This window comes from Symphalangus syndactylus, chromosome 15 (assembly GCF_028878055.3).
Source record: "Symphalangus syndactylus isolate Jambi chromosome 15, NHGRI_mSymSyn1-v2.1_pri, whole genome shotgun sequence".
In the NCBI taxonomy this organism is placed as follows: Eukaryota; Metazoa; Chordata; class Mammalia; order Primates; family Hylobatidae; genus Symphalangus; species Symphalangus syndactylus.
The window spans coordinates 21,875,128-21,887,224 of record NC_072437.2 but is presented as its reverse complement, the minus strand read 5'-3'; the positions used below and the strand labels follow the sequence as shown (position 1 = coordinate 21,887,224).

Below are 12,097 nucleotides of genomic sequence, written 5' to 3'. Positions count from 1 at the left end.
CCCCAGGCTAGGTGCGGTGGTTCACGCCTGTAATCCCAACACTTTGGGAGGCCGAGGCAGGTAGATCACAAGGTCAGCAGTTCGAGACCAGCCTGGCCAATATGGTGAAACCCCCACCGCAACCCCATACTAAAAATACAAAAATTAGCCAGGCGTGGTGGTGGGCGCCTGTAGTCCCAGCTACTCGGGAGGCTGAGGCAGGAGAATCGCTTGAACTCGGGAGGTGGGAGTTGCAGTGAGCTGAAATTGTGCTACTGTACTCCAGCCTGAGGGACAGAGTGAAACTCCATCTCAAAAAAAAAAAAAAAAAAAGTTCCCCAAAAGTTCACCACGAAGGTTAAAACTAGTAGTAAACCTTTTTTCATCGTTTTATTCTTCTGTGTTTCTCAAAATTTCTAAAATGAATATGTATTATGTTTGTAAACTAAAGAACCTCTATGATTTAAAAGGAAAAATAAGGTACTATTCTTTCATTTAGTCTTTCATGAATAACAGATTCATAGGGATCCAGGGGCACTCCCTGGCCAAGACCTGTGTCCTTACCAGGTCATAAAACTGTCAGATAGTGACTGGGAATTTGGGGCACCTGTACGGTTCAAGAACCCTGGAAGGCTAACCCACCAGGCCTCATCCTTCACCAGCATCCTCCTCTCCCCTTTCTCCAATTTCCTACGTGAGCTGTGAAAAGTTCATTCCAAATCAGCCCAGCGGACATGCACTCTGCTTCGCTGAACAGGCTAACCTTATCTGTCCAGGTAAGATTAGCTTCATGTTAGCAAAACTGAGGTTGCACTTCTCATTAAAGCTCCAAACAGGGGAAACATCAAGACAGTCAAAAACTGTATAATCACATAACTGAAAGAGACCTTGAGAATCCTTTCTACCTTTTTGAGCCTCTTGACAAGGAATTTCACGTCGCTGTGAAGGCTGAAGCCGCCTGCTGACGTGGACGTGATTGGATTCTGATTAGGAACACATCTCTGTGTTTTCAGAACTTACTGAGCCTGTTTCTATGACTCATATCTTTTCTATTCCTACTACTGAAGACAGATAAGAAAAAGGTAAAATGAGGTTAAAGAAAGCTAAACAGCCATTCTTGAGTTCTAGACAAACTGATAAGATTGTTATTTTGATATGCACAAAAAAAAAGGATACCTTTGGCATAGAATAGTTAGCATTTGGCTCTCAGCTATTCTTTTCACTTCATATTTTCTAGCGCCCTCAGCTCTTTCACATTCCCAGAATTTCCCCAGAAAAATTCTAAGACCCATCTCCCTAGCAAAGAAAATCAGTTTCAAAGGTTCAGAAGTGAACTCTTTAGGTTGTAGCAGCAAAACAGCATAGAGGTTAAGAGCACAGACCCTTGGGTGAGACTGACTTGGGGAAGCTGCACACCTGTGATGTTGCACACACTCCTTGCTCCCTCTTTGCCTCATTGTTATGGGTTGAATTGTGTCCTCCAAAAGCATGGTGAAGTCCTAACCCTTTGTACCTATGAATGTGACCTGTTTGGAAACAGGGGCTCTGCAGATGCAATTAGTTAAGATGAGGTCACTAGGCTTGGCCCTGATCCTTTATCACTAGTGTTCTAAGAAGGGAATTTAGACAGAGACACACAGGAAGAGGACCACTTGAGGCCAGAGGCAGAGTAGAGCAATGCTGCCACAAGCTAAGCAACAACTGGTGCTAGAAACTTCCAAGTTAGAAACCTTGCAAGTTATTTATCTTAGACTATTACCACCCCAACACCCAATCAGGAAGCCAAGACCCAGTGATCGTATCTCTTTGACATGACTTGAATTTGTCCCCATCTTCCTGTTTGCACTTGCAGTGGCTTTGCTGAGTCCTTCCTCACCTCTTGACAAGGTTCCTCAAGTGTTTCCTCCCCACCATAGGCTCATCCCTACCCAACCCACCCTTCACAGCATCACCCAAAACATCCCCTACAGAATTCAAATTAACTGGTTATTCATCTGATTTTCACCCCATCTTTCTTCTCAAGGGTTTGAGGAAATGCTCCACGCTCATTTGCCATCCCCTCTGATGTCTAAATCGAGCAATGTAAGTGACTGCTCCCCTGTTCCTCCCTCCCCACTACACAGCATCTGTCTTTCAGGTGTGGAAATAAGACCTTGAAACTCACTTCCGAAAGTCTGCAAGTAACTTGAGCATGTCATCATTGGATAGCTTATTGCTGTCTTGCCTGTAGATGGCAGAAAATCTGGCATTTTTGTCAAGATTTCCAGATGCATCCTTAAACAATGTCCTGAAATGGCAAAGCAACATTTCTAAACTGGGTTTCCAAAACACCAAAATCAATTCATTATTTAAATCTAGTTTCTATGAGAAGTCTAATTATTATTCCATTGGCTATAGCCAACAGAAATCTCATTATCTAAAAACATGGAAAACATCTATGGGGATGAGGACAACTAAATCAATTTACATAGAAAACAGTTCCAGCCAATGGCTTGTGCTTAGGAAACAACATACACAAGTCAAATGCTTAACAAGTAGAGTCAAGAGATAAAGATCACCCCAGGCCTCACTGGAATGCCCTGACTTCCAGCTGGAGGCATGTGGTTGGGTCCTACAATCCCAGCTCTGCAGCTAACACTCCTGTGCACCCTGCCAATTCCAGGTAGCACCTCTCCAGACAGTGTCTTTCCTCTCGGTGACTCTACTAAATGATGTTTTTCAAAATTTGGCCTTATGTATTTCTGTTTTACACATTCAAATCCTCTGTCTCTGAACAACAAACAGAATAGGCCTATTGACCCATCCATGTATCTATCTATATTGATTTAAAAGGTATAAAAGGTGTTCCTTACCTTGCTGCCCAAGCAAATGGCATTCTATACTGTCCTAGTCTTTGGCATGCCTGCTTGGCATTCTTCAGCACCTTCTGGGCCACCTTGAAGACATGAGAATAAAGCTATGAGATACTGTATCTCACTGAAAGAACTGTGACCTCAAGAGCCATCCTTACATGCTCACTAAATAAGCCCTTACCATAGCATCAGATGCATAGAAAAGCACATCATACAGTAATGAATATGGCTGGATTCACATTCTGTGCAGAGTACTTTATTTAAGGCATTCTCTAGCAGTGATTCTCAAAGAATACACAACGACGACTTTCCAAAATTCATGTCTCTTCTTTGGTCTTTATGGGCAACAAACATGTCGTTTCAGAGGTTTTCATACATCTTTATGACTAAATACCACTTATTATAAGTCTACGGAGTTATTAATAATTACTATTTGGTATCCATACCAAAATATATCACATTATTAGGATTTAAAAGAGAACACTAATTAAAATAAGCTTTCGCAGCTCCTAATGTGCACTAGCTTATGCTGATTCCCACAATATAAGGGATAAGATATTAAGATACTGACTTTAGTTAGGCCGGAGTTCTCAATGCTATATTCTTGCTTTCTAAATATAAATTACTGCTATTTCTACTTCCTAATGATCAATTTTGGTTTGTTGTTGATTGACTGATTAATTCATAGTGTACAATGAAGCTTATTTGCTTTTAGCCTAAGGCAGGCCTATTATTAATCATCTATACCCCTATTGCCAAAAAAGATAATGCTTAATTTTTCCAAATTTGTCTGTACTATGATAGTGCTTTGTCATCAATGCAAAGTTTGATTGTCTCAGAGTCATAGTGAAGGATCTTTCACATTACTTAATTTTTTATTTTTATTTTTTTTTACTGAAGGGTCTTTTACATAAGTATATCAAAGTCAAAACAATTTTGGGAAATGTACTCCAAAACCAAAGTGTGCTATAGCATCAGCATCACTGTAGAAATGCAGAGTCTCAGGTCTTGCCCCAACCCTCCTGGATCAGAACATGCATTCTGACAAGACCTCCGGTGATCTGTGTGTACCATCAGCCAAAGGAGGATCTAGAAGGATCTAGATGACAAAGCTGTCTGTCTCTAAGTCACACTGAATCCAGCTGTATGACTCTGTAGGCCATCAAACCTCTCTGGGCTCCACTATCCACACTCGAAAATGGGGGCTAGGCTATACTTTTCATGATCCTTTCCAGTTGCAAAACTTTATAATCCTACCATGATCATGCTGTAGGAAATTCTGCCTTCATGAGTAACTTGGAAAATACATCCTAACTGGAAGAGATGTCAGGGAATCATCTAGGACCTCCCCCCTTCTCCAGTGAGGTATGTTCTTGCCTCCCTGGGTGGGGCGACTTAGTGGGGTCTTAGGTATATGAGTCATAGGGTACAATGGTCTACCTAGCTGCAAGGTCAATTTACTTAAAACATTTTCAGACCACGGTGAAACCCCGTCTCTACTAAAAATACAAAAAAATTAGCCGGGCGTGGTGGCGGGCGCCTGTAGTCCCAGCTACTCGGAGAGGCTGAGGCAGGAGAATGGCGTGAACCTGGGAGGCGGAGCTTGCAGTGAGCCGAGATCGCGCCACTGCACTCCAGCCTGGGTGACAGAGTGAGACTCCATCTCAAAAAAAAAAAAAAAAAAAAAAAAAAAAAAACATTTTCAGGTTCAAGATTTTTTGGTTCTAACACTGATGAATATGTTGTGGAGTAAAATGAAGTAATTTCATAAAATTTAAAGCTAAAACATAAAACATCAATAAGCCTTTTCTGCAGTGAATGAGGACTTAGCTCTCAGACATATGAAGGGTGCAAATAGAACACAGTATGTGTGAAAGTCAGAGTAAGAAATTTATTTTTTCCCTTTGGGCTTTTTTCCCTTTCTCTTTCCTTTTAAAACATCTATTCACAGGAGATACCTCAGAGACTTAAAAATTTCCTCCAAAATGAAAATTTACTCTAAATGATGTTCTAGACCATCTTGGAAAACATGAAGAAACAACTTTGACAGACAGAAAAAAATCATCTCACTGTAATATCTCTGCCAAAACTATGCTAAAGTAAGATGGTTGAGCCTTAATTCCTGCTTTAATTGAATGCTTTGGAGGTGGCAGGAAAGTAAATGCATGAATAATGTACACATGGATGATCTTTACATAACATAAATAATGAAGAAAAAGCAGACTTCAGCAGATGCTCAGTGGACATGAAGGAGTGTGCAGAGGTAAGTTTAGCCTACAGTGATATGTGATTTTTACACCAACATGAGCTGCCAAATTTCAAACCATGCATGCGGCAGGCAGAAGTAACAAAGTTGCTGTGGATGGGCCTTGGAAATGTGTTGCATACACGGTCGGGGCGGAGATCTTATCTTGGGCCTTCATTGATTATTGATCAAAACATAAAAGAGCTAAAAGAGCTTCTCGTCCAAGGTTTTACAGACTTGGTTTAAAAAAATAAAACAGCTTCTCTCCAGAGACCAAACTTTACACAGCTTTCTTCAGCCAAAAAGGCTTCCTGTTGGAACCAATGTGCCTGGGTAAATGGGCTTTTACTTGACTGGGGCTGTAATAAATGACGATGTCTTCTGGGCTTTCTGTGATTTATGGTGCCCACAGCACTGACTCGTACATGATCTGTTTGATCCTAACACTGTCCCTATGAGGAAGGCAGAGGCAAGAAGTAACATCGTCCTTCATGCACAGAAGGAACATCTGGAGGCCAGAGAGGTGATGTGATTTGTCCAAAGGACCCAGATGAATTAGGCATGCAGCACCCAGGTCTTCTGACTCCGAAACCCATTTCTCAATGGCCATCGTGCATCCTGTGGACACAGCTGTGATGCATGGGTGCCCACAGAGGTGAAGATAGGAAGCTCTGAATCCAACTTAGTAAACTTCACTCACAGCCTCTGGGGTAGCCACTCCTACTGCTGACCAGTCCTTGTCAGTGAATTCAGGCCTCTCAGATGACCACATAAATTTTTTTTTTTAAGAACTAAAAATATGTAAAACTGGCAAGGATAATAGCACTCAACAGATTACACTAACCAGGTAGCACAAGGTGCTATGAAGTGGCATTCAAGTGCCCCCCTGGCAGCTCCAGCTGTGAGACACACTGAGCAGGTCACTAAGCTTTGGTGAGCCTCAGTGTCCTGAAATACGAAAGCACATCTTGGACTAGATGACCTCTAATATTTAATAATTCTATGGTATGTCCATGTCTAGGCACTTTCCAAGTAATGAACACTACTTTGAAAAAAACCAAACATACATCATGTATGTTTTCTTTCCATCTTCCACCTAAAACTCTGCCCCCTCTAACAAAAACCAAGTGGACCTGAATCACTGACACTACTGGCCAGGTCATCTGAGCCAAGGGCATCTCCTGGTCTCCAGCCTCATATATAAGTGTAAGTGGACCAAAATATAATTTCAGAACCCAAGAGGCACATTAACAAATAGAAGCAACTCTATTTGAATATCATACATGTACTTTCTACAGAGAAAGTTTACTATTAAGCTGGTAATTCCTTTGCAAATTATTTTAGGATGTCAGAATTGTCTAGTCAAGTGGAGCATTTTATTTACACATAGGACTACATTTCCTTCAAAATCAAGACATAAAGTTCAGCGTAAAAACAGGTAGCATATTCTACATCTTCTAGAGTATAAATATGGCTTATGTTTGATTTCATTAAGCATTTATAGTTTCACATAAAGACCTCTTTTCAGATTGCTTTTTACCACCCCAAAGCGTAAAAGCCATTCATACCTTAGAAGAGTCTGAACTTTTCATATATGGCTCAGCGCAATGTGTGATGCTCCCCTGAAGGACTTTTTCAATTCTGGCCACAAGAAATATATCTGGATGAGGACAAGTGACTGAAAATATTCCCTAGGAGACAAACAATTTTCTTCATTAAGTAGAATTCACAGCTGTGTCAAACAAATCCCATGAACATTAAACAGCAAAGAACAGTGAAACAGGACAACTAGTAAAAAGCACCCAGTGCCAAACTAGTTAGCTGACAAACAGTTCATCATCTGCTCAAAGTCTATTCGGTGAGGGAGGTAACTAGGAGAACGTTTAGAAAGAAGAAATGAAGTTAAAAGCCACTTATTTCTCAGCTTGCTTTTACTGTCTAATAATAAATACTATTAATTAAGAGTCTAATGACCCCACTTGTGCATTACAAGGTCTAATTTGAGCATTTTTGTCCATTTATGTAGCATGCAAAGTGAGTCTGAGTAGTAGGAATGCTGGGCTCAAACTCCCCACCTGCTTTGGATATTGCATGGCGGCTTCATGAAGGATGCCCTTGAGGACAGATGGGCTCTGCCCGCTGCCATTCATCAGTGCCGGGGATGTGGTGGCGAGCATTTGCCTCACCGAGAAATGGTTCAAGTCTACATGGAAATCGGCAGAAATCTTTCGGTTGTATTTTATGTCAAACAGGGATAGAGTAACAAAGAAAGGTTCAACCTGAACAAAACAAAACAATTCAACGATCACTATGGCTCAAACAGGGACAAAAGAATGTTGCTATCAAAAGAGAAATGACAAGACCTATTTAGGACTGCTGCCATAAATTACTACTGAAGATAAACAGTCTCATCCTTTTGCATACAGAGAATTAGGTTATAAAACATTTTAGGAAACAAACGAAACAATTATTTTACCTTTACATGTTTTGCTACATAATGTATGTTCCATAGAAAACACAGTTGCATTCCCTGAAGCATCTAAGATGAACTCTGTCACCTGGAAAACTGAGCACAAACCTACCACCCTCATCTTTCATCACGAACATCCTGTTCTTGCAGGCTAACAACCTCCATATCCTGATCCAAGCACCTCTTTGAGACCAGGGACTAGGATTTCTTATCCAGGCTGCACTGTAAAGGTACATCTGAAACCTCTGCCTATTTTTTTAATCTTTATTTTTTAAATGAAAAATTACATTTGTAGTGGGTCCTTCTTCATTTTCGGCAACACAGCATTGCAAATTGAAAGATAAATCATTGCACTTGACAAGGATCCTTTTTCCAAACTTCTCTTCAAATGGCTTCACTTCTGGCTCAGCTGATGAGAAGTCAAGCTTCTTTAAAAAAAATGTAACACATAAATAAGTTATGCTCCTATTTTTAAAAAATAATCATAAATGCATCCAAAGGAAGCAGAATAAAATATGGAAAAGCTATATACACTTATTTACTCACAACAGTGTTATTATATAATCAGTTTCTATGGTTTATAGTAGTTACACACATAGTTTATAACAATGGTCAAAGACATGGGCCAGGCGCAGTGGCTCACGCCAGTAATCCCAGCACTTTGGGAGGCTGAGGCAGGCAGATCACGAGGTCAGGAGATCGAGACCATCCTGGCTAACACATTGAGACCCCATCTCTACTAAAAATACAAAAAAATCAGCCGGATGTGGTAGTGGGCACCTGTGGTTCCAGCTACTCGGGAGGCTGAGGTAGGAGAATGGCATGAACCCGGGAGGCGGAGCTTGCACTGAGCCGAGATCGCGCCACTGCACTCCAACCTGGGCAACAGAGTGAGACTCCGTCTCAAAAAAAAAAGACATGATGGTATACCTACTCAATGGATGAACTGAAAAAATGCAGAGCTTGAAAATTATGATTATGAGCAACATAACCAATGTCCACCCAGTATCCAACCAAGTGTCCATCAACAGATTTATAAGGATACATAAAATGTAGTATATACATACAACGGAATATTCAGCCACAGAAAGGAAGGAAATTCTGACACATGCTACAACATGGATTGACCTTGAAAACATTAAGTTTAAGAAGCCAGAGACAAAGGACAAATACTGTATGATTCCACATTTATGAGGTTCCTAAAATAGGCAAGTTCACAGAGTAGAACAGAGGTTACGAGGGGATGGGGGAAGAAGGAAAGGAAGGTTATTATTTGGTACAAAGTTTCCATGTGGGAAAACGAAGAAGTTCTGGAAATGGATGGTGGTAATGGTTGTACAACAATGAGGATATATTTAATACCACTGAACTTTACACTTAAAAATGGTTAAAATGGTAAATTTTATATTATGTGTATTTTACAATGATAAACAAAAACTTCTTAAAAGCAAATAAAAAGTATAGACATATAAACACACATACATATGGTTATGAGGTTTGTGAGGAAACAGAAAAGTACTTATCCTTAGAGTTAAATGGAAAAGGTTTGTATTTGAGCCTGAGCCCGGGCTAGTCAGGAATTATCACTGACTCCCAGGCATCTGCAGTGATACCTGTTATTTTCTGATCATTATTTTAACAGATAAATTAGATGTTCTTTGTGAACTTGAGAATGTGTTTCAATAAATCGCTCCCAATTTTCAAACATCTATTGAATATCAAATATCCACAATAGTAATGCTATGGTGATAAGATTATATGTTTTTATTTTTCCTCTTTTCCCCAAATTTTCTATAGTTATTTTGCTTGCCGTTCCAAAATAAACAAAGCAAACAAATAAACAATAAGCCCATCAGTGATTTTCTCTCCCACACTTGGTTTTAAATATTAAACATTTAGATAGTTCTTACCTGGGCATCTGGGTCCAAATAAAAAAGTTTGACTCTGCTTTCACTTTTCAGTTTGATTTCTGCTTCTCTTGCACTCTGATAACAAGATAAATAAAAATTACATTTAACAAAATCCTTTTCTTGCAAAGGTGCCCAAATACATTTAAAAGCTGCCCAGTCCTGAAGGTTGACGCTGCTGGAAAGCTCTGCCTCGTGTTGGAGAGCTGCCGTGTGTACCAGGGAGTGTGCAGCACACAAAGTAAACACTAGGAGGAAAAAGACGTGAAGATGAGATTCCTGCCCTTCTGAAGCTCACAACCAGTGGTAGAGTCAAAGTCAACACAAAGAAAGCAAAAGAGAATAATTAAGCATCTGTGTGTCAAGAAAGACTTCATAAAGTAATGGAGTATGGGACAGGCTTGGAATTAAGGGGCAGAATCGAGCTGAACATCCCTGGCTGAATGAAAAGGATGCACAGACAGACACTGAGCATGGAAATGAGCCCAGATGCTAGAAAGGATTTAATAGAGTCCAGTCTATGACTGGGTGCAAGAAGGGGAAGAGGAAGGAATATATTTTGAATGATGAGATAGGGAAAATGATGGCTGATCTTGAAGGACAAGATGCTGATTAATTCAATAAATATTCATTAAGCACCTCTTATGAGCCAGGCCCTAGAGATACGTGAAATGTGAATGAAGGAAGTCCCTAGTCCCAAGGAACACCAGGTGGGGCGAGAGCATATCAACAGGTAATAAGAAAGACAAGAGAAAGTTTAAGGTACAGTGGGAGCTGACTTGGACTAGGGGGTGGTAGTCAGAAACCACCTCCAAGGGAAGGCCCATCTGGAAGGACAAGAACACTTGGCCAGGAAAGGAGAAAAGCGCATTCTAGGAGAAGGCACAGCAGGTGCAAAGGGACAAGTCACACCTGAGCAATGACCAAGTCACTCGTCATAACTGAAAGGCAGGGCATGATTAAAAAAAAAAAAGTGAAGAGAAATAGTCTGGAATTTGAATGCTAAGGATTGGGGATTTCCCACCCCTTGTTTAGCATCTCATCAAGAAAAAAACCATAAAAATGGGCAACCAGCAGCCCACAGGGCTGCTTTGCCAATGGCGTAGCCATTCTTTATTCCTTTACTTTCATAATAAACTTGCTTTCACTTAAAAAAAAAAAAAAAGGATTGGGGATTTCATTCAGAATCTAAAATATCCTGCAACATTTTAGGTAAGAGAATAAAATGAGTTTCACATTTCAGAAGCATCACTTGGGCAGGGCTGAGGCAAAGGGTTAAAAAAGGATAAGACCTGGAGGCCCAAAATGTCTTTCTTGGGTTATCACATCAGCCTCCCAGTCTCATAGCAGGGCTGATTAACAAATCCCACATTTCTAGCTTGGGCAGCCTGCTAAATGGTGAATCCATGAACAAGACAGAAAACTCAGGAAAAACAAATCTGCCAAAAAGATGATAATATCTTTATCATCTTTGTGTAGAGACGCCTGCATAGAGATGCCTGTGGAATTTCCAACTGGAAACATCCAATAGACAGCTAAAGGGACGAAACTTGAGCGCAAGACCGAGAGGAAGGCTGGAGTTCCAGACTTGGGAGTGGAGGAGATGTCCTGAGGGAGAGGGTGAAAGTGAGTCTGAAGACAAAATCCTGGGGGCCCAACATTGAAGAGGTGGACAGAAGAGAAGCCACGGAAGAAAACAGACAGCTGGTCGCAGAGATGAGGGCTGGAGATGTGGGATTTGGGAACAAAAAGAGAGAGAGGTTTTTCAGACATTCACGAGATAGAAGTCATCTCTATCTTCATGATTTTTCATGCCTGGTGCCTCTAAGTCTATATTCCGTTCTTCTTGTCAGTCTGAGCTCTCCACTACTCTCAGTCTCCACAGTTAAGTCTACGGAGTCGGAATAGAATGTACTCTCTCATCTGCTACTTTCCCCAAAGACATGAGTCACATCTCAGCACTTGATGGGGCACTCACAGCCACAGCAGAAAAGGTGTCTTGTCTCTTCTGTTGGTGGCGAAACAAAGTCTATTATTACATTTCTAATCATGGATAATGAGAAAATAAGCATCTTTTTTTTTTTTTTTTTTTTGACGGAGTCTCGCTCTTTCACCCAGGCTGGAGTGCAGTGGCGCGATCTCGGCTTACTGCAGGCTCCGCCCCCCGGGGTTCACCTGCCTCAGCCTCCTGCGTAGCTGGGACTACAGGTGCCCGCCACTTCGCCCGGCTAATTTTTTGTATTTTTACTAGAGATGGGGTTTCACCGTGTTAGCCAGGATGGTCTCGATCTCCTGACCTCGTGATCCGCCCGCCTAAGCCTCCCAAAGTGCTGGGATTACAGGCATGAGCCACCGCGCCCAGCCGAGAAAATAAGCATCTTAATCTTCTTAGCCATACGATTGTTGTATATAATAGGTCTTTAGCAATGATCCAAACTACCATGATCAGCTGTCTATGTTTATATAAACTGGGCACCAGAATACTAGGAAACTGGGTTCTGGTTCTAGTTCAATTAAGCAGCTGTGCAAGCTACTTAGCCTCTCTGGATTCCATTTTCATTTCTAGGTAAAAATGTTAAACAAGATGATGGCTCAAGTCTCTTGCCACACCAAGTTTAACTTAATGCTATCGATGGGAGCCTGA

At 41.0% G+C, this 12,097-nt stretch overlaps 1 protein-coding gene across 10 annotated transcripts in view; it reads right to left on the bottom strand.

The window, feature by feature from the left end:
- DOCK9 (dedicator of cytokinesis 9) overlaps window positions 1-12,097 on the bottom strand; it is a 296,690-nt gene that overhangs the window by 104,197 nt on the left and 180,396 nt on the right. For all 10 annotated transcript variants that reach the window (XM_055244502.2, XM_055244500.2, XM_055244508.2 and 7 more), the window contains exons 10-15: window positions 9,457-9,531; window positions 7,834-7,974; window positions 7,152-7,355; window positions 6,645-6,767; window positions 2,832-2,914; window positions 2,144-2,266 (exon numbers count right to left, since the gene is read on the bottom strand). In XM_055244502.2, coding sequence (XP_055100477.2) covers window positions 2,144-2,266; window positions 2,832-2,914; window positions 6,645-6,767; window positions 7,152-7,355; window positions 7,834-7,974; window positions 9,457-9,531 — 749 coding nt within the window. The remainder of the gene's footprint in view (window positions 1-2,143; window positions 2,267-2,831; window positions 2,915-6,644; window positions 6,768-7,151; window positions 7,356-7,833; window positions 7,975-9,456; window positions 9,532-12,097) is intronic.